General features: G+C 41.1%; 1 protein-coding gene across 3 annotated transcripts; it reads right to left on the reverse strand.

The window, feature by feature from the left end:
* Window positions 1-2,234: 2,234 nt before the first annotated feature.
* On the reverse strand, window positions 2,235-23,071 carry CREG1 (cellular repressor of E1A stimulated genes 1; the record flags this gene model as incomplete). 3 transcript variants are annotated; one of them, XM_081225044.1, is made up of 4 exons in its annotated part: window positions 22,647-23,069; window positions 19,294-19,413; window positions 17,766-17,950; window positions 2,235-3,588 (listed from the first exon to the last, which is right to left on the reverse strand). In XM_081225044.1, the coding sequence occupies exons 1-4, from the start codon at window positions 22,989-22,991 to the stop codon at window positions 3,585-3,587; spliced, it is 654 nt and encodes a 217-aa protein (XP_081081170.1). In that variant the 5' UTR covers window positions 22,992-23,069. The 3 variants fall into 3 exon arrangements, with proteins under 3 accessions (XP_081081170.1, XP_081081171.1, XP_081081172.1); XM_081225045.1 differs by lacking the exon at window positions 2,235-3,588 and adding an exon at window positions 14,002-14,593 and having other exon boundaries at window positions 22,647-23,071; XM_081225046.1 differs by lacking the exon at window positions 2,235-3,588 and having other exon boundaries at window positions 17,762-17,950; window positions 22,647-23,071.

Genomic DNA, 23,071 nt, shown 5'->3' on the forward strand with positions numbered 1-23,071 from the left:
ACTAAGGAAAAGATACAGTTTTACTGGTTACTCCCTTAATTCCAAAAAGGTTATCATTGTCTTCTCAGATGAAAATATATAGAGCACCTTGTTTTGAAGTGAGTTTGGAATTTCCCTAAAAATACTGACCTACCAGTTTTACACAAAGTAGAACGTTATTTTTTTTCAGTACTAAAACTGAAAACACGCCCCACCACAGGAAAGTAGAGTCTGCTCTTCAACGACTTTGTGATCTTCAGTCTGAATATTACTAAGGGAAACATGACATGAACAACCTCCAATCAGAATATGTATGCATTGGCTCATGGAGCCCTGCCTCATGTCATAAAGGACTTTTCCCCACTCCACCTCATACTGGAAAGGAATTTGAACCTGGACTAAAAGACAGAACGAACCATGACTATTGGCCACAGCCTGGTAAAGATAAATGGCCTTGAAGACTTCCCTGGTGGTGCAGTGGTTAAGAATCTGCCTGCCACTGCAGGGGACATGGGTTCGAGCCCTGGTCTGGGAAGATCCCACATGCCGCGGAGCAACTAAGTCCGTGTGCCACAACTACCGAGCCTGCGCTCTAGAGCCCGCGAGCCACAACTACTGACGCCCACGTGCTACAACTACTCAGCCCACGTGCCACAACTACTGAAGCCCACGCGTCTACATCCCATGCTCTGCAACAAGAGAAGCCACCGCAATGAGAAGACTGCAAACAGCAGCAAAGAGTAGCTGCCGCTCACCGCAGCTAGAGAAAGCCCACGTGCAGCAACAAAGACCCAACGCAGCCAAAAATAAATAAGTAAAATAAAATAAAATTTTAAATAAATAAATGGCCTTGACCAGCTGAGCACAGATCCAAGGCCAAGAAAACATCCACCAAGCACAGCCCCCTGGACTCAGCGGCTCGGGGTTCCTTGGCTGCTCCTCTTCCTACTTCTGATTTTCTGTTGTCTTGATCAGGGCCTGCCTTGCTCTCTGGGCCAAAGCTAGTCGCCAACCAAGACACTCATCCCCTATCTGGTTCGGGTCAGGACCCTGCCCCAGTTCTGCAGCAGGTCATGAGCACTTGACAGGGAGGAATAGATCCATGAAAGCCAATCGGCAGCAGCATGAGACCAGGCCTCAGCTTCTCCTCTTGCCCTGCTAGGCTGCCTTTACTCCAGGGTCATCTCATCAAGGCCATCTCCCCCATCCCAACCCATGGTGGGCTTGATTAGCTCTGCTATACCGTAGTCCCCTCTTATCCAGTTTTGCTTTTGGTGGTTTCAGTTACCAGTGGTCAACTTCAGCCCTAAAATATTAAATGGAAAATCCCAGAAATAAACAATTCGTAAGTTTTAAATTGTGTGTGCTGTTTTGAGTCACGTGATGAAATCTTACACCACGAATCAGCCCTTTATCCAGAGAATCCACACTGTATATAACAATACTACCCGTCAGTTAGTAGAAAATGGGGTTATCAGATCAACTGTCTTGGCATCACAGTGCTTGTGTTCAAGTTACCTTTATTTTACTTAATAACGGTCCCAAACCACAAGAGTAGTGATGCTGGTAATTCGGATAGTCTCTTACTGTGCCTAATTTATATATTAAACTTTATCATATGTATGTATAGGAAAAAACATAGTATATATAGGTTTGGTACCATCCTGGGTCGTAGACATCCACGGTGGGGATGGGCGGGGGGAGGGGTGGTCTTGGAACGTATCCCTGCATAGAAGTTCTTGTTCTTACTGTACAAGAACCGGCATCTGCACAAAAAGTGGTCCACAGTGCCCTCTGGTGGTCAATCATAACATAATGGGGACAATCTGCACATTCAATTATAAAGGAATCTGCAGCACCTTCCGTGAAAAAGTGGTTCACTGTACTGTGATAATTGGATCTTACCTGAATACAAATGTTTTTACACGGTACCAAATGATGAAGAGAAAACTCACAATAACTGGGTAAAGGGAGAAATACAGATACACACTCTCAACCTAATTCTATCACAAGGTACCTTGGCACCCAAGGCCCTGAGGGAAGATCCTTGACAAAGGCTGCATTCTGGCCAATCCCCAAATTTTAAGACACAATGAGCTGTTTACCAATAGGAAAGAGTCAAATTGTTCATTTTCAGCTTTGAAGCAGTCAGAAGTTGATTATAAAATAAAAACACAAAAGGGTTTCAACAGTGGACAGTGAAAAAACATGTAATAAGTATTAACATCTCTGTGTAAGAAAATAAATCCAACATATTTCATGAAAATAATGCTTTTAATTATTAATGCCTTGAATAAGAAACCTACTCTACCAAGTTTAAGATACATCATTTTTCTTAAAGAGAAGCTGTTTGCTCGATTTCAGATAAGTTCATTTTGTAGTCTTCAAACTCATATTCAACTTCCTCTCTCTTAGCCATTTAAGGATTCAGTTGCTTGACTCCTGACACACCTCTTTATGAAGGATCTCATACAGTCTTCTGAAATCATGTATATAGGTAATAAAAGCAACCAGTTTTTTCCCTTCTGAAGAAATGTGATTTCTTTTCTAAAAGTCACGTTGTTTTCCCTCTGATGACATGATTTAGGTAGTAACAGCATTAGAAGCCATTTAGAGATCTGAAGCAGTTGAGGAAGGCTTAGTTCATTGTCGAGAGTAGCATTAGAAAAAAAGCTAGAGAGAGTGGCTGGGAGATGGATTTGGGCCCTGGTTTGAACTGGTCCATATCTGCATTAACTTAACTTAGAAAAGAACACCAGAAACAAATTACACACAAAATCCCCTCCTTTCTCGTCTTTCTTCGCAATCCCATTTTGGGGTAAAAAAAAAAAAAGTGTGCTTGTGTCTATGTATTTTGAGTGGAGGAAACTGATTATACAGTGTCCACCTAGCTGGGGAAATCAAATTCAGAAAATTTTATGAACTTCCTTGATTAAATCAAATTCAGGAAGTTTTATGAACTTCCTTTGTTCTAGATAATTATCACTTTAGACTTCAAAAGCTTTTTTTTAAAGTTCTTTATAAGAAATAGTCTTGCCCTGTGTTGGATCAACAACACCCAGGACTGTCAGACATAAATGGACCATGAGTGGGATGCTCCATTTGTGTTTCATCACTGTTTGTTTGTCTCGGCAAGATTTATTCAGGTGCACTGTAACAGTAGCCAAGCCCTTAACACAGGCTAAGGCAGCAGCTGTGGAGGCATGACACCTCTCCCCAGCACAGTGGTTTTCAGTAATTAAAAACACGTACCTGAGTACTTTCAAATGCCAATGGGCAATCTAAAACTGGTACCCACTCCTCTTTAAGAAGCACCATTGGCAAACTATTTGGAATTGATGGAACAAAACTTCTTTGATAATAATGAATGACATGTCTCTATGAAAATGGCTTCAAAATACAAAAATATATATAAACATATCGAGCAATCTCATCTTCCAAGAAATGCAGTAACAATCCATCTCAATTCTGTAAACATGCAAGCAAGGAAAGAAAACTGTCTAATATTCTGGGAAACGTTCCATAAAGAAATATTAAGCGCTTTAAGTCTGCATGAAACTTCCTAAGAAACTTCGCACATGAGGTTAAATTCGCCATATGCTGCTTCACCTAGAGAGAGGAAGAGAGGGGAAGAAAAATTATTTCATTAAACTGAGTTGACAAATCATAAAAGTTAATTCATTCTAGGGAAGGACTAGAGAAACTTTCGATCTGAAAGTTTAAGATCTCGAGTTAATTTCAGCCACTTTAGTGGACTAAAGAATCGTCTGGGAGAGGAACCAAGATGGTGGAGTAGAAGGACGCGCTCTCACTCCCTCTTGCGAGAACACCAGAATCACAACTAGCTGCTGGACAATCATCGACAGGAAGACACTGGAACTCACCAAAAAAGATACCCCATATCCAAAGACAAAGGGGAAGCCACAGTGAAATGGTAGGAGCGGCGCAATCGCAGTTATGGGATTTGATTTTACTAGATTCCTAGAGAATCAGACTGTGAAGCCTAGTGGGAACTGACTGCAGGACTTCTACAGGACTGGGGGAAACAGAGACTCCACTCTTGGAGGGCACACACAAAGTAGTGTGCGCATCGGGACCCAGGGTAAGGAGCAGTGACCCCATGGGAGACTGAACCAGACCTACCTGCTACTGATGGAGGGTCTCCTGCCGAGGCGGGGGGGTGGGGTGGGGGCTGTGGCTCACCGTGGGGACAGGGACACTGGTGGCAGAAGTTCTGGGAAGTACTCCTTGGCGCGAGCCCTCCCAGAGTCTGCCATTAGCCCCACCAAAGAGCCCAGGTAGGCTCCAGTATTGGGTTGCCTCAGGCCAAACAACCAACAGGGAGGGAACCCAGCCCCACCCATCAGCAGTCAAGCGGATTAAAGTTTTACTGAGCTCTGCCCACCAGAGTAACAGTCAGCTCTACCCACCACCAGTCCGTCCCATCAGGAAACTTACACAAGCGTCTTAGATAGCCTCATCCACCAGAGGGCAGACAGCAGAAGCAAGAAGAACTACAACCCTGCAGCCTGTGGAACAAAAACCACATTCACAGAAAGAGAGACAAGATGAAAAGGCAGAGGGCTATGTACCAGATGAAGGAACAAGATAAAACCCCAGAAAAACAACTAAATGAAGTGGAGATAGGCAACCTTCCACAAAAACAATTCAGAAGAATGATACTGAAGATGATCCAGGACCTCGTAAAAACAATGGAGGCAAAGATCGAGAAGATGCAAGAAATGTTTGACAAAGACCTAGAAGAATTAAAGAACAAACAAACAGAGATGAACAATACAATAACTGAAATGAAAACTACACTAGAAGGAATCAATAGCAGAATAACTGAGGCAGAAGAACGGATAAGTGACCTGGAAGACAGAAAGGTGGAATTCACTGCTGCAGAACAGAATAAAGAAAAAAGAATGAAAAGAAGTGAAGACAGCCTAAGAGACCTCTGACACAACATTAAACGCAACAACATTCTAATTATAGGGGTCCCAGAAGAAGAAGAGAGAGAGAAAGGACCAGAGAAAATATTTGAAGACATTATAGTCAAAAACTTCCCTAACATGGGAAAGGAAATAGCCACCCAAGTCCAGGAAGCACAGTGAGTCCCATACACAATAAACCCAAGGAGAAACACGCCAAGACACATAGTAATCAAATTGGCAAAAATTAAAGACAAGGAAAAATTATTGAAAGCAGCAAGGGAAAAACGACAAATAACATACAAGGGAACTCCCATAAGGTTAACGCTGATTTCTCAGCAGAAACTACAAGCCAGAAGGGAGTGGCACGATATACTTAAAGTGATGAAAGGGAAGAACCTACAACCAAGATTACTCTACCCAGCAAGGATCTCATCCAGATTCGATGGAGAAATCAAAAGCTTTACAGACAAGCAAAAGCTAAGAGAATTCAGCACCACCAAACCAGCTCTATAACAAATGCTAAAGGAACTTCTCTAAGTGGGAAACACAAGAGAAGAAAAGGACCTACAAAAACAAACCCAAAACAATTAAGAAAATGGTCACAGGAACATACATATCGATAATTACCTTAAATGTGAAAGGATTAAATGCTCCAACCAAAAGATACAGGCTTGCTGAATGGATACAAAAACAAGACCCATACATATGCTGCCTACAAGAGACCTACTTCAGACCTAGGAACACACACAGATTGAAACTGAGGGGATGGAAAAAGATATTCCATGCAAATGGAAATCAAAAGAAAGCTGGAGAAGCTATACTCATATCTGATAAAGTAGACTTTAAAATAAAGAATGTTACAAGAGACAAGGAAGGACACTACATAATGATCAAGGGATCAATCCAAGAAGAAGATATAACAATTATAAATATATATGCACCCAACATAGGAGCACCTCAATACATAAGGCAACTGCTAACAGCTGTAAAAGAGGAAATCAACAGTAACAAAATAATAGTGGGGGATTTTAACACTTACACCAAGGGACAGATCATCCAAAATGACAATAAATAAGGAAACACAAGCTTTAAATGACAAAACAGACCAGACAGATTTAATTGATATCTATAGGACATTACATCCAAAAACAGCAGATTACACTTTCTTCTCAAGTGCACATGGAACATTCTCCAGGATAGATCACGTCTTGGGTCACAAATCAATCCACAGTAAATTTAAGAAAATTGAAATCATATCAAGCATCTTTTCTGACCACAATGCTACGAGATTAGAAATGAATTACAGGGAAAAAAACGTAAAAAACACAAACACATGAGGGCTAAACAATACGTTACTAAATAACCAAGACACCACTGAAAAATCAAAGAGGAAATCAAAAAATACCTAGAGACAAATGACAATGAAAACACGATGATCCAAAACCTATGGGATGCAGCAAAAGCAGTTCAAAGAGGGAAGTTTATACCTATACAAGCCTACCTCAAGAAACAAGAAAAATCTCAAATAAACAATCTAACCTTACACCTAAAGGAACTAGAGGAAAAAAAGAACAGACAAAACCTAAAGTTAGCAGAAGGAAAGAAATCATCAAGATCAGAGCAGAAATAAATGAAATAGAAACAAAGAAAACAATAGCAAAGATCAATAAAACTAAAAGCTGGCTCTCTGAGAAGATAAACAAAATTGATAAACCATTAGCCAGACTCATCAAGAAAAAGAGGGAGAGGACTCAAATCAATAAAATTAGAAATGAAAAAGGAGAAGTTACAACAGACACCGCAGAAATACAAAGCATCCTAAGAGACTAATATAAGCAACTCTATGTCAATAAATTGGACAACCAGGAAGAAATGGACAAATTCTTAGAAAGGTATAAACTTCCAAGACAGAACCAGGAAGAAACAGAAAATATGATCGGACCAATCACAAGTAATGAAATTGAAACTGTGATTAAAAATCTTCCAACAAACAAAAGTCCAGGACCAGATGGCTTCACAGGTGAATTCTATCAAACATTTAGAGAAGAGTTAACACCAATCCTTCTCAAACTCTTCCAAAAAATTGCAGAGGAAGGAACACTCACAAACTCATTCTATGAGGCCATCATCACCCTGATACCAAAACCAGACAAAGATACTACAAAAGAAGAAAATTACAGACCAATATCACTGATGAATATAGATGCAAAAATCCTCAACAAAATACTAGCAAACAGAATCCAACAACACATTGAAAGGATCATACACCATGATCAAATGGGATTTATCCCAGGGATGCAAGGATTCTTCAATATACACAAACCAATCAATGTGATACACCATATTAACAAACTGAAGAATAAAAACCATATGATCATCTCAATAGATGCAGAAAAAGCTTTTGACAAAATTCAACACTGATTTATGATAAAAACTCTCCAGAAAGTGGGCATAGGGGGAACCTACCTCAACATAATAAAGGCCATATATGACAAACCCACAGCAAACATCATTCTCAATGGTGAAAAACTGAAAGCATTTCCTCTAAGGCCAGGAACGAGACAAGGATGTCCACTCTTGCCACTATTATTCAACATAGTTTTGAAAGTCCTAGCCACGGCAATCAGAGAAGAAAAAGAAATAAAAGGAATACAAATTGGAAAAGAAGAAGTAAAACTGTCATTGTTTGCAGATGACATGATACTATACATAGAGAATCCTAAAGATGCCAAAAGAAAGCTACTAGAGGTAATCAATGAATTTGGTAAAGTTGCAGGATACAAAATTAAGGCACAGAAATCTCTTGCATTCCTAGACACTAATGATGAAAAATCTGAAAGAGAAATTATGGAAACACTCCCATTTACCATTGTAACAAAAAGAATAAAATACCTAGGAATAAACCTACCTAGGGAGACAAAAGACCTGTATGCAGAAAACTATAAGACACTGATGAAAGAAATTAAAGATGATACCAACAGTTGGAGAGATATACCATGTTCTTGGATTAGAAGAATCAATATTGTGAAAATGACTATACTACCCAAAGCAATCTACAGATTCAATTCAATCCCTATCAAATTACCAACGGCATTTTTTACGGAACTAGAACAAATCATCTTAAAATTTGTATGGAGACACAAAAGATCCCGAATAGCCAAAGCAGTTTTTAGGGGAAAAAACGGAGCTGGAGGAATCAGACTCCCTGACTTCAGACTATACTACAAAGCTGCAGTAATCAAGACAATATGGTACTGGCACAAAAACAGAAATATAGACCAATGGAACAAGATAGGAAGCCCAGAGATAAACCTACGCACCTATGGTCAACTAATTTATGACAAAGGAGGCAAAGATATACAATGGAGAAAAGACAGTCTCTTCAATAAGTGGTGCTGGGAAAACTGGACAGCTACATGTAAAAGAATGAAATCAGAACACTCCCTAACATCATACACAAAAATAAACTCAAAATGGATTCGAGACCGGACACTATAAAACTCTTAGAGGAAAACATTGGAAGAACACTCTTTGACATAAATCACAGCAAGATCTTTTTTGATCCACCTCCTAGAGTAATGGAAATAAAAACAAAACTAAACAAATGGGACCTAATGAAACTTCAATGCTTTTGCATAGCAAAGGAAACCATAAACAAGATGAAAAGACAACCCTCAGAATGGGAGAAAATATTTGCAAATGAATCAATGGACAAAGGATTAATCTCCAAAATACATAAACAGCTCATGCAGCTCAATATTAAAGCAGAAGGCAACCCAATCCAGAAATGGGCAGAGGACCTGGGTGGACATTTCTCCAGAGAAGACATACAGATGGCCAAGAAGCACATGAAGGGCTGCTCAACATCACTGATTATTAGAGAAATGCAGATCAACGCTACAATGAGGTATCACCTCACACCAGTTGGAATGGGCATCATCAGAAAATCCACAAACAACGGGTGCTGGAGAGGGTGTGGAGAGAAGGGAGCCCTCTTGCACTGTTGGTGGGAATGTGGATTGGTGCGGCCACTGTGGAGAACAGTGTGGAGGTTCCTTAAAAGACTAGAAATAGAATTACCATATGATCCAGCAATCCCACTACTGGGCATATACCCAGAGAAGGCCATAATTTGAGAAGACACATGCACTGCTATGTTCATTGCAGCACTATTTGCAATGGTCAGGTCATGGAAGCAACCTAAATGCCCATCGACAGAGGAATGGATAAAGAAGATGTGGTACATATATACAATGGAATATTACTCAGCCACAAAAAGGAACGAGATTGAGTCATTTGTTGAGACGTGGATGGATCTAAAGACTGTCATACAGAGTGAAGTAAGTCAGAAAGAGAAAAACAAATATCGTATATTAACGCATGTATGTGGAACCTAGAAAAATGGTACAGATGAACCGGTTTACAGGGCAGAAGTTGAGACACAGATGTAGAGAACAAACGTATGGACACCAAGGGGGGAAAACTGTGGTGGGGTGGGGATGGTGGTGTGCTGAATTGGGCGATTGGGATTGACATGTATACACTGATGTGTATAAAATTGATGACTAATAAGAACCTGCAGTATGAAAAAACAAACAAACAAACAATAATACTAAACTTTCTTTGGGTTATTTGTATGGAACTATGTTAATATAAATGTTTTAGACATTACATGAAATTCCTAAAAATCTTATATGTTCTGGTATTATAAGCCATAATTCTAGTAATTACTTTAAAATGTATATCTCAGAAATAACTAAATTTCCTTGTCAATTGCATTATTATGAACTTTCATCAAATCTTTAACCATGGTCATTTTTAAGTCTTTTGTCATTTACAGACAGTTCTGGGTGTACTCTGATGCTTTTGCAAAAATGTTCCTATAAAAGGGTTTCATCTTCAAGGAATTCATGGAAAACACTCTGACAAGTACAGGTTTCTGGTAACTGACTATAGTGCTGAACTGAATGAAGAAGCATTTTCAGAACTCTAATGGAAAACTGATGAATTCATAAAAGTGCTAACAAAAGATCAAGATTTAAAAAAATTAATTACATGGGACTGAGTGAACTGATGAGGATGATTATAATTTTTGTGACTTTCTGTTTGAATAAAAAAAAAATCCCACAAGGACTCAGAGGCAAAAAATATACAAATCAATTTTCACTGCAAAGTAAAGGAGCTGTTGTTACAGTGGAGGATTACTGGACTGAATGTCAATATTATGACATAGTATGAGTGTGTTTCGTGTTTGGTAATTGCAATAATTGTTGCTTTTGTTGCAGTCATCCATTTACAATGGTTGGTGTCAGTTTATTTATCTCTTGTAAAAATAAAATACAGTGTGTGTGTGAAAAAAAAAAAAAAGATGAGAAACTGAGGCTGGAAGTCACAGAGCAATTAGTTCATAAAGTTAGGATTGTAGCTTATTGATCTCTGACTCCAAAGCTCAGGTACTACTTTTGACTAAGCCATACTAGCTCTACATTCCATTCTCAAAATATCTTCCGTTTATGTAGATCGTGTAACATGTTCACATCACATACAGGCGACTGTGTGTATACACATTACATCAGTGTTCTTCTTTCCTTAAGCATGGCTTTCTCTCTCATCACATTCTGATGAGGAGGCGTCCTTTGGAAGATGTGGTCTATAATGGCTAGACTGCAGCTTGCAGCTGAAGCCAAGTGAGGTGTCAGCTGTGTGTCGGCAGAGCTTATGCCCCATACAACATACACCAATTTATGCTGCCCTAGAGATAATAACAGACAGACTACAGAAATAAGTAGCTATCTTCCTCTCATTATGTGTTGTGGGTGGATAAACCGTGAACAATATTTCCTTCATTTGAAAGTTGTAAATGCAACAGATGGGGAAATTTCTGTTAATAGAGTACTAGAAACCTTACGTATCTCTATTTTGTTTGTAAATACAATCTTGTTCTGAATCACAGTGATTTTCTGCAAGTCTGGGTGTGGTGGACATTACTAGGGCTCCTCAGTATCCATGTCCTCCCCATTTCCAGACACACAGAGACCTTACTTCCCAGGCCCCGCTTGCATTAGGAAGGGCCACGGTACTCGTCTGGCCAATGAGCTGTAAGCAGAAGCAGTGCGTGTGTGGCATCTAGAACAAAGTAACTTAGTTCCAGATGGGTAACCTTTCAGAACTTTTTTCTTGCAACAGCCATTGTGGAAGCCTGTGTTAACATGGAGGTGCCACAGGGTCCACAGAGACCAGACTGCAGAGCCAACCAACACACAGAGGATAATTGTCCTGGACAATTGCCCAAATCCACGGCAGAATTTGCATATATAAAAATAAACTTTTGACTTTTGTTTTCTTAAGCCACTGAAATTTAAATGTCGTCTCTTAACAACGTAAGAGACATAACTGGGACCCTCCTGACTAACGCTGTGGGTGAGGTCATTTCACTCATACCATAAAATAGCATACACATCCTTCTCTCCTAACCCAAAGTAATATATGCATTTTAATCTCATACTCAAGGTCTTCTACAAACTGGCCCAAACCTACCTTCTGAAATTACCTTCTCCCATCCTCCAAGTGAAACTAAACACCATTCTTTGACCCCATCTCACAATTCCTTGCTCTTTTTTTAAATCTGTGTTGTTCCCTTGCCTAGCATACTGTCTCTTCCTTTCACACATATCAAATTGCTACCTTTAAAAGGCCCAACTCATATGCTAACTCTTCCAATGAAACCTTCCCTAATCCCACTATTCTGAAGTAATTTCTCCTTCCTTCAGATTTTCATATTTCTTGCTGCTCCTTCTAACTGTATATTTTGTATTATGCTTATTTTACACATAACATTATATTAGTTTCAGGTGCACAGCATAAAGATTTGAAATATGTATGTATAGTAAAATGATTACCCCAGCCTACTTAATTTCTATCACTGCACACAGTTACATTTTTTTCTTGTGATGAGAACTTTTAAGATCTATTCTCTTAGCAACTTTCAAACATACAACACAGTATTATATTAACTATAGTCACCATTATGTACATTATATCCTCATGACTTATTTTATAACTGGAAGTTTATACTTTTTGACCCCCTTAACCCACTTCACCCACCCCCGCCCACCTCCCACCTCTGGCAACCACCAATCTGTTCTCTGTATCTATGAGTTCAGGGTTGGGGATTTTTTTAAATTTTTTATTTCTATTTTTAGATTCCACAAATAAGGGAGATCATACAGGACTTGTCTTTCTTCATCTGATTTTTTTCACTTAACGTAATGCCCTCAAGGTCCAGCCATGTTGTAGCAAATGGCAAGATTCCCTTCTTTTTTATGACTGACTAATATTCATACATATGTCAAATCCTTTGCCTGCTTTTTAATTGAATTAATTATATTTTTATTGTTGAATTATATACTGTAAGGTTTTAATGTGTCTTGCCAGAACTTTTTTTCTATTACTAGAGTATGTTATTTTTACTATATGTTTTTAAATGGCATTTATGACACATACAATTTTGTAACTTGATTTTTAAATTTAATATATTGTGATCATCTTTACATGTCTATGTCTAATTACATCACTTCCAATGACTGCTTTGTGGTTCATTATATGAATGTTCCATAATATAAAATCTAATGCTTTTTTTTTTAACATCTTTATGGGAGTATAAAATCTAATACTTTAAATTAAAGTCCACGGGACTTTCCTGGTGGTCCAGTGGCTAAGATTCTGTGCTCCCAATGCAGGGGGTCCGGATTCCATCCCTAGTCAGGGAACTAGATCCCACATGCTGCAACTAAGAGTTAGCATGCCACAACAAAAGAGCCCGCATGCCACAACTAAAGTTCCCACATGCCACAACGAAGATCGCGCACATAGCAACGAAGATCCCACATGCCACTACTAAGACGTGGTGCAGCCAAATAAATAAATAAATAAATATTAAAAAAAAAAGTTTAGGGCTTCCTTGGTGGCACAGTGGTTAAGAATCCGCCTGTCAATGCAGGGGACAGGGGTTCAAGCCCTGGTCTGGGAAGATTCCACATGCCGCAGAGCAACAAAGCCCATGTGCCACAACTACTGAGCCTGTGTTCTAGAGCCCGCAAGCCACAACTACTGAGCCCAAGCGCCACAACTACTGAAGCCCACATGCCTAGAGTCCATGCTCTGCAACAAGAGAAGCCACTGCAATGAGAAGCCCACGCACTGCAACGAAGAGTAGCCCCGCTCACCGCAACTACAGAGAGCCCACACAGCAACAGACCCAGCACAGCCAAAAAAAAAAAAAAAAAAAGATTTAGGTTTAAGTACAAGATTTATTTAAAAGGAAAAGAAAAAAATGCCACACTGCATCTATATCTTTGAACACTTATACAATCACTTCTTTTTTAATTGAGGTATAATTGACATATAACATATTAGTTTCAGGTGTACAACATAATGATTCCACGTTTGTATACACTGAAAAATGATCATCAGGAGTCTAGTTAACATCCATCACCACACAGAGTTACAAAAATTTTTTTTCTTGGTATGAGAACTTTTAAGATCTACTTACTCAGTAACTGTCAAATCTGCAGTATGGTATTATAAACTATAGTCACCATGCTGTATACTATATTCCCATGACTTGTTTATTTTATAACAGGAAGTTTGTACCTTTTGACCCCCTTAACCTGTTTCACCCACCCCACCCCACCCCGCCTCTGGTAGCCACCAATCTGTTCTCTGTACCTATGAGTTTGCTTTGCTTTGGTTTTTTGTTTGTTTGCTTATTTGTTGTTTAGATTCCACATATAATACAGTATTTTTCTCTGACTTTTTTCACTTAGCATAATGCCCTCAAAGTACATCCATTTTTTTACAAATGACAAGATTTCCTTCTTTTATATGGCTGAATAATATTCCTATATCTATATAGAGAGATACAGCAATCACATTTTCTTTTTCTATCCATCCATCAATGGACACAGGTTGTTTCCCTGTCTTGGCTATTGTGAATGATGCTGCAGTGAACATGGGGTGCATACAGCTTTTCAAATTAGGGTTTTCATTTTCTTCAGATAAATATCCAGAAATGGAATTGCTGGAAACATATGTTAGTTCTGTTTTTAAGTTTTTGAGGAATCTCCATGCTGTTTTCCATGGTGGTTGCGCCAATCTGCATTCCCATTAACAGTGCATAGGGGTTCCCTGTTCTCCACATCCTCACCAATACTTGTTATTTCTTGTCTTTTTGATAACAGCCATTCTAACACATGTGAGGTGATATCTCATTAAGGTTTTGACTTGCATTTTCCTGATGATCGGTGATGCTGAGCATCTTTTCATGTACCTGGCCATGTATGTCTTCTTGGAGAAATGTCTGATCGGATACTCTGCCCATTTATAATTGGATTGTTTGTTTTATTTGCTATTGAGTTGTATGAATTCTTTATATATTTTGGATATTAACCCCTTATCAAATATATGATTTGCAAATAAAAAAAATAAAAAGAAAAGAATCATCTGAGTTTGCTAAAATGCAGATTCCTGAGTTCTGGTTTAGGGTCAGGCCTAGCTAGGAATCTTCATCTCGGCCATCATTCCTCCTCTCCAAGTATTATGCTGACTCACTTAGCAAAGGCTGCTGGGATGAAACATTCATCAGCAGCTGTGGCTGCTGTGATCATCTCATTCAAGACTATCTGAAGATTTAAAAGACAAAAACAGTCGAGAACAGAAGGGGTCCTGAACATTAGAGCAAAAGAGCAGCAATCAGCCAGCATCCAGCCGGGGAAGTGACCTTGACCCATTTTCCTGTTGCGGCCCCGACCACTGCCATCAGGAAATCCAGCTCCAGGTAAGGGAGAGCGGGCAGGCTTGTAGGCTGTGACCTCTCATCACCTCTGTCTTTGCCAGGGAACACTTGGGCAGCCCAGAGGCCTGCTGTTCATACTTCACAGTGAGAGGAAGCAATTGCTGATACTTATGAGAACTGCTTACTCAAGCATGAGCGCAGATACTTTGGGTGAACATCAACCTTCCATTCGACATGAGTCCAGCAAGGCAAGGACTATTGTATACTCTCTTGGGCTACTGAACAGTCCTGATGGCAAACCTGGTGGCTGGGATGGTGGGGCACCCACTCCTGGACTCTGAAATGGAGTCAGAGGCACCTGTTCGGGAAGGTCACCTTCAAGTCAACTGCCCATTCCTAGGATTCTGGACTCCTGTCTCAGGAAGGGTCACACCCTGGGCTAGTCTTCTGTCCTCCTCTCAGAAAGACAGGAGAGAGTGCTCCCTTTTATCTCTGAGCTGCAGAAAAGGCCCACTCGTCTGTGTTAATTAAGTGGGAACCTCAAATTTATCTATTTTACTCACTTATTCGGCGTGGAGACTTATGGGAAAACCCAGTTTTATTTTGTTATTAAAGCAAGCATTGCCCTCGGGCATATTATTTATACAAAGATAACTGTACTTCAGAGATTGTTATGTCCTGTAAAAGTGAACTTTAACCTCAAAGAGCAGGCCTATTATCTTACTGTCTGTCCTCCTTGATAATTTGTTGTCCTGCCATAATGTTGTAATTGCTACCTCTGTCTTCCTATAAAGTAAGATGGCTTTTCGTGTCCAGGAGACAATCACTGGCCCAGGCCTCTTCTCCTGCATGCACGGCAGCGGAATAAACACCATGACTGTTAGATTCTTTATTCAAACAAGGAAGTTGAGAATCTTTGTCTCAAAGGATCAGCCTGACAAGTAGCCAGTATTTATTAAACACCTGCTCTGTGCCATGTACTGTCCTAGGTCCAGTTTGGAATGAAAAACCAAAACTAAAACCTGAGTTTTGCTGTGAAGAGACTTACAATCATGGTGGAAAGTCAATAGTTCACCACAGAACTGTTGTACAATAGAATAAGACAGAATAAACGAATGCTGAGAATTTAAACCCAAACCTGAACTGCAACCTACAGGTCTAGCTTAGCATGTCACCCTAATCTCCACAAACAGCAGCCAGTCTGTTACAAGTAGAAAGTGTTTAAATTACACTGGAATTGAAGCCTGGCCAGCTGCCAGTAAGGTAACCAGAGGGGCAGCAAAACATCTTGGTTAGAAGCAAGTTGAGGGCTGTGGAGCTAGAATGCTGGGGTTTGCATCCCAGCACCATTGCTCACTGGCTGTAAGGCTTTAGGCCAGTTTCCTTCTTTTCTGTGCATCAGCTCTCTATCTCATAAATGAAGAAAAACACTACCTAACTCATAGGATTGCAGTGAGAGTTCAGTGAGTTCAGACATGTAAAGCTGCCAGTACAGCACCAGCCAGCAATGCTCAACAAACGCTACTGCTACTGTTATCGTCTTCACCATCCGCTAGACCTTGAGGCTGCCAGACATGCCAGAGTGACCTGTGTCGCCTGGGGAAAGTACCAGTCCCTTGTATGCCTTCATTTGTTTGGGGGGGGGGTTGTTTTGTTTTGTTTGTTTGTTTTTGGTCATGCCTTGCAGCTTGCAAGATCTTAGTTCCCCAACTGGGGATCAAACCCAGGCCCCCTGAAGAAAGTGCGAAGTCCTAACCTCTGGACCACCAGGGAAGTCCCTGTATTCCTTCATTTGAACCCTGACCTAATTTCAAAGAATCTGATCAGACCCTTCTTTCCTGTCCCTTTCCCATCTATAGGTTATGTTCTTCTCGTTCATTCTCTCCCATGACTCCTTCCCTCTAAGGATCCGCTTCCTGGCAGGATACACCACACACCTCCACAGGTGCTCACAGGACTCGGGGTTGAGGGGACAGGGGTCACGTGCTCGGACTCGATGTAGCTCCTTCATGGTCTGGAAGCACCCGGGTCTGATTCTCATGACAAAATGCCATCACGGGTCAGAACAGGGCTCCACCCAGGGCCCCAGAAGCATGGCCTTAAAATGGGGTCTCGGGAATTCCCTGGCAGTCCAGTGGTTAGGACTCCACGTTTTCAATGCCACGGCCCAGGTTCAATCCCTGGTCAGGGAACTAAGATCCTTCAAGCCGTGGGGTGCGGACAAAAAAAAGAAAAAATAATAGAATCTCCACCTGGTGTCCTAGTTTGTAGATAGAGTTCAGGGGGTTTGTGACTGGAAAAAACTGGGATGGAAAAAAGTTTTCATTTTCATTAAGCTCTAAGTGAAATGTATCATTCTTTTCAATGATGAACGTAGGCAATAAACCACAGTGGCGACAGTGTATCTGTGACGGCCAGCATCGGAGATATAGAAATCGCAGATACTCTCACATCATGGTAGAGTTGCTGTAGATGTCTTAATATATTCAGTTCTCACTACTCGGCAAGTGCAGAGAAGTTATGGACGTGCTACTAGACCTTTTATTTAACATATTCATTAAAAAGCCAACGTATTACTACACCACGCTTTTTTTTTTTTTTCTTTCTTTTTTTTTTTTTCTTTTCTTTGCGGTACGCGGGCCTCTCACTGTTGTGGCCTCTCCCGTTGCGGAGCACAGGCTCCGGACGCGCAGGCTCAGCGGCCATGGCTCACTGGCCCAGCCGCTCCGCGGCATGTGGGATCCTCCCAGACCAGGGCACGAACCCGTGTTTCCTGCATTGGCAGGCGGACTCCCAACCACTGCGCCACCAGGGAAGCCCTACACCACGCATTTTATAAAATATTTTTATAAAGGTATTTCAATACAGTTGATTTCTTTTGTAATCCTGTGTACTTTATGTATTTAAAAAATATTATTCCTAGGGGAGTTGTAGGCCTTACCAGCTTGCCAAAGGGATCCATGGTACATGAAATGGTTAAGACCCCCTTGCTTTAGAAGGTTGAGGACCTTCTAAAAGGGCTGTAATATTACAAAGATGAAAGACATGTAAATACTTACTGAAATGTGGCATTATAATATTCTTCAGGCGTCACTATTTTTGGTCCACCGAAGTAGTCCAGGACCCAGATATTGGTTATATTCAACTTAGCGAAGAACCAATTATGGCTGGATGGCCAGGTTTTCATCTCAGGGTGTCGAATGAATAATGAATTCTTTGCAACGTCCATCTCTGCTTCAGTCACCTAAAAGACATATGTAAAATAAACCTACTCATAGCAGTGACATTTTGTTTTCTTGGCTGTTAAGAATGTGTGATTCTAGCATTCCACAAATCCTAAAGAGTTTATTTAGTTATAAATCCTGATTTTTTTAATTTTTATTTTTAAAATTAACGATCTATAATTGACATATAACACTGTATTAGTTTTAGGTGTACGATCTATAATTGACATATAACATTGTATTAGTTTTAGGTGTACAACATAATGTTTGATATGGGCATACATTGCAAAATAATCACCACAAGTTTAGTTAACATCCATCACCACACATAGCCACAATTTTTTTCTCATCTTTTTTTTTCCCCCTTGTGCTGAGAACTTTTTAAATCTACTATAAATTCTGATCTTAAGGAATCAAGAGAGGAAGTAAAGGAAATTTGAAGAAATGCAGAGAACAATGGAGATTTCAAATGTTGGTGATAACACATACTAGAATAAAGTGGGAAACCATCATGAGTACCAATTTTCACTGCTAAATAGCAATTTTGAGCTATCAGAGTAATTGGCACAAAGTGTTATAATAAAATGCTACTGGTGGTTATGCTATGTAACATTAGCACTTTTATCCCATTACATGCACATGTTAAACACGTAGATGAGTGTACACAAAGGATAAACGTCTTTAGAAGAAGCACAATGGAACTCAAGAGTATCTGCAGCCCCTCTTTCTCTTGCCAGTGAAGGACACTCAACTCTAGAGATGCATCCACATAGAATTTTGAGACCACAGACAAAACTTATCTGAGGTATTCATGATTGACAAGGTCAAGAAGCTGGTCTGCTGCTTGGCGATCAGATCAGTTCCCATGACACCTCGCCCTTTGCCCTTCCCACGATTTTATTTAACCTCTTCCCTCTAGCACTCACCCCAAACTAAATTCATTTCTAGTATTTAATAATGGATACTCCCCTTTTAACCTACTAAATCCACTCTCTGCTCTAAGCCACTGTTAAAATATGGAGACAAGGAACCCAAACATGGGAAATATTGTACAATGTACAACATGGTCAGGAGTATAAACTTTGGCTGAGCAGATGTTCCTCATATATGCACTTAATAGCTGTTATATCTGTTCGGCTTCAAAAAATAGTTCATTTTCCTCATAAATATCTTACTGAACACCTATATGAAAGCAACTGATTAAAACCGTTAGCTTTCATGAAATTACATACTAGAACATATTCTAACTCTGTATCTCAACCACAAATCAATTTTATTTTATTCTAAGATATCTCTTCCTTCATTGTTAATAACATGATGCTCTTCTAAAACAAGTATCTGTTCTTGTAGGATAACTATTTACCTTGATAACAGTTCCTGATAGTATTATGTGAGCACAGAGGGGACTTTGGGGATCAAATCCATATTTCCTGCAGAAACTAGTCTCTGCCAAAGACATGGTCAGCGTAGCATATGGATTCTCCTGTAGAGAGAAAATGAAGACCTCTCATGTGAAATACTGTCTCTGGAGAGGTAATAAATTTCACAAGTTGCATACCGTCCCCAGAGCTTGACTGTTCTTCCATGAAAAAATGAATTGGAAAATACCACCTTCCACTTGGGAAAATTACTACTTGGATAGAGAATGATCTTTACCCTCTCTCCAAAAAAGGTGTGCTGGAGGTTGTTTCGTATTTAAAGTTAATTGACTTGGTAAGAATTATTTTAACACTTTTTTTCTCTTAAACTCTTAATTTGTCCCATATTCACCAGATGAATTATAATTACAGTACCACCCAAATACAAGGCTGATCTCTAGTCTTCACTGAAAGAACTAAAGGACTAGACTAATGTGAAACTAGTGTATAAAAATACCACAGTGGCTCAACTAGCTAATTGTACCATTTAAGCAAGAAAGTAGCTGAATCATGCTTCCTGGTTATCTTATGCTAGCAGAAGCTGTCATGTGATTTCAAAACTGGAGAAGCTGCTGTTCTAGAAATAAGAGAATTCTTAGATTAAAAATGTGATGCAAGCAAAATTTCTAACTCTTTCTTATTCAGAAATCAGCTTCATAAAAGGCATTGTTGACAGATTACAGTAAAATTCACCTGCTGTATTTAGTGTTTTAAACCCCAAGTGTCTTGTGTGGGGAACTGTGCCATCTCACAGTGACCCATCAAAACAGTGAGTCATAAAGAGATCTCTTTGGAATCATTAGGCCAAATATTTGCTGTCGACAAACTATTAGGTAAGGCACTATAGGAGACCAAAAATAGGGGAGGGGGAGACTCAGATAAGGTCTTTCCCTTCTCTGTAAGTTTATAATCTGGTTGAAAAGTCAGACATAAATAAAATTTTTAAAATGCAACACAAAGACACAGAAGAGGTCAAAAAGCAGCACATAACTAATTGCCAAGTGATGGTACAGTTAAGTGTATTTGAAGTTCACAGTAAGAAGATGTCAGCATAGCCTGGAGTGATATGGAAACTCTAGAAAGCCTTATAAGATAGGCAAATCAGCACAAAAGTAGGAAGACGTATTAAAGGTAAAGGGAATGGTAACTGCAAAAACACAGAACTGGGAAAGTGTAAGACACGACTGTGAGTAGTGAAAATCCAATTTGCTTGAAAGAAAGGCTTTCTGAGGGAAGGGGGTTGGGGACAAGGTGGGGGGAGGTCGGGGGCTGGGGGTAGTGAGGGTGGTTCACTTCCAAGCTAAGGAGTCAAGATTGTATTTTATAGGCTGGCATCTGTCAGTGCTTTCCAATAACCACTTGCCTGGAGAGCTTGTTAAAATGCTGATTTCTGGGCTCCATTCCCAGCCCAGGTATCTGCATTTTTAACAAACATCCAGGTGAATCCTATGCAGTTCTAGGCAGCCAGATGTTGTTAAAGGTTTCTGGGCAGACGGCAATGCTGCGTGGTATTTTGTTCATGTAAATCTGGTGGGTAGGGTACACAAGGGCAGACAGGAAGAAGACAGAGGTCAGAAGGAGGGGAAAAGTAGAAGGCAGAAACCAGCTTTGACTGGTTAATCGACGGCATCAGAGTCAGACTAATTCTGATATGGCCATGCCTTTTCACTGCAATCACGGACCTGAAATCCTGGGTAAGTGCCTCACCACTGCCTTTTTCTAGAGATGTCAAAGACCTGAGCTCAAGTTCCACCTGACAGCCATTAGCTGACTAATCACAAGTGAGTCTCTGCACCTCTGAGTTTGAGTTTCCACATTTCCTAAAATGAGGAAGGTAATATCAGCAAAAGTTTAAATATATTCATGTATAGCAGTGGTTCTCACTGCCCTCCCCCAATATTAGAAGCATCAGGGAGGGATTTGGGTTTTTTTTTTTAAATAAAATGTGTTTTTAGTGAAATGTCTTGGAATTGCCTTTTTAGAAGTCTTCCCAGGTGACTGTATTTGCAGCCAAGTTTGAACAGCACTGGTGGGAGTGGAATGAGCTTGCTCTGGGCAAATGTCTAAGGGGGTGGAGGAGAGTGAGCTGGGAATAAGAAAATGGTGAATGGGGGTGTATGTGTCTTGGCTAAGGAGGCAGCTGCTTCTGGTTCTGCTCAAAGAATGCAGGCCCCCAGTGCCACAGAGCTTCCAATGTTTCAGGAAGTTAGAAATTTAGACGTTTAGTTGCAATCTCCATTTTTGAATGTTGATAATTAACTCAGATTTATTAAAAACAAAACAGAACTCTGCATGGGCCAAAGAAAACCTGTCTGTGGGCCTGATCAGCTCATGGGCCACCACTCTATGACCTGTGTTTTGAAGGCAGATGGATCTGGGGTGAAATTCAAGTGGGGCCAAAGGCTTTGGGCAAGTTACATAACCTATCTAAGCCTCAAGTTCTTTATCTGCAGAATGAGGATGGTAACAGCCCCCTCAAAGGTTATTAAAAGAGACAATGAGTGGAAGATGAATGGAAAGGTCAGCCTGGCACACGGTGAGTGCTTCAGCAAATATCAGGTTTCTTTCATCTTATCTCCATCAACAGTGTTAACCTCAAACCTGGGATCTTTTGTCAAAAGAACCTTCCCCAAATCAGGCTCCATTCCTGGACTCAGTATGGCTCTAGTCTCCCAAGCTGTGACACCGCTCGTGACACAGCGGGGGTCCACCAGAGAGGTGTTAACCTGGCCTTGCCAGAAATGGTGGGCAAAGGGTAAGAACATGGCCCTCCAAAAGGTCCGATCCCTAACGGGGAAGCTCATGTGCACACGAGGCCTAAAGCCTGCAATAATCATTCACGAAGTTGTCTGTTCGCTTCATGCTGCTGGAGAAAAAATCCTTGGCTCAAAAGAAGCGGTGTCAAAGAGAAATCCCGAAGCCACTTATACAAAGTGCTAAACTACCCAACAGCCTCTACACCCGGTAAAACTTTTAATAATTAGAGCCCAGTTAATGAGACACCGTGCCCGAAGACGACTCAGGGCTGAGAAGTCCTCCAGGTGCTGGTAAAGAATTGGCCCCAAGTGCGTGGCGCGGTGGCGAGGGTGTGTGTGAAATTCCTGGTATTTAGTTGCCCAACAACTGGAAAGCTGCAATGTCAGCCCGGCCAGCGCGGTAGAGAAGAGGCAGGGGTTTGGGCTGGGTTCAAATTCTTATCTCTACGAGGCTGGCTCTCCTTCGCAGGCATAATTCAAGCTACAGTCGAAAGGCTCGCGCGCGCTCCGGCCCGCGGAGCCACACGGCCCCGCCCGCTCACCTTCAGGTTGCCCACCGACTGCTGCATCGGGCTCAGGTAGAAGTAGGGCACGCCGCTGCCCTTGGCCGGGGGCCCGTCGCTGAGCGATAAGACGTCGGCGAAGGGCCGGCCGCGCACCCCCTCCTGAGTGGAGATGGTGGCCAGCGCGCCCCAGTCGCAGACGTTCGTCACGAAGCGAGCCACCAGCGCCGCGTTCTCGCGGGGCGGCAGCAGCTCGGCGGCGCCCCAGTCCCCGTGGCCCCGGCCACCCCGGCCCTGCGCCGGCGCCACCAGCAGGGCCACCAGTGCGGGCGCCAGCAAGAAGGCGAGCACTGCACGCGCGGACCCACGGGAACACCCGGCCATGGCGGTGACCCCTTCGAAAGTCCGGAGCCCTGCGACCTAGGAGGCCCAAGGCTGGCCCAGCGTTACGGGACTCGCCCAGC

Source organism: Mesoplodon bidens (assembly GCF_964165515.1).
Source record: "Mesoplodon bidens genome assembly, chromosome: 2".
In the NCBI taxonomy this organism is placed as follows: Eukaryota; Metazoa; Chordata; class Mammalia; order Artiodactyla; family Ziphiidae; genus Mesoplodon; species Mesoplodon bidens.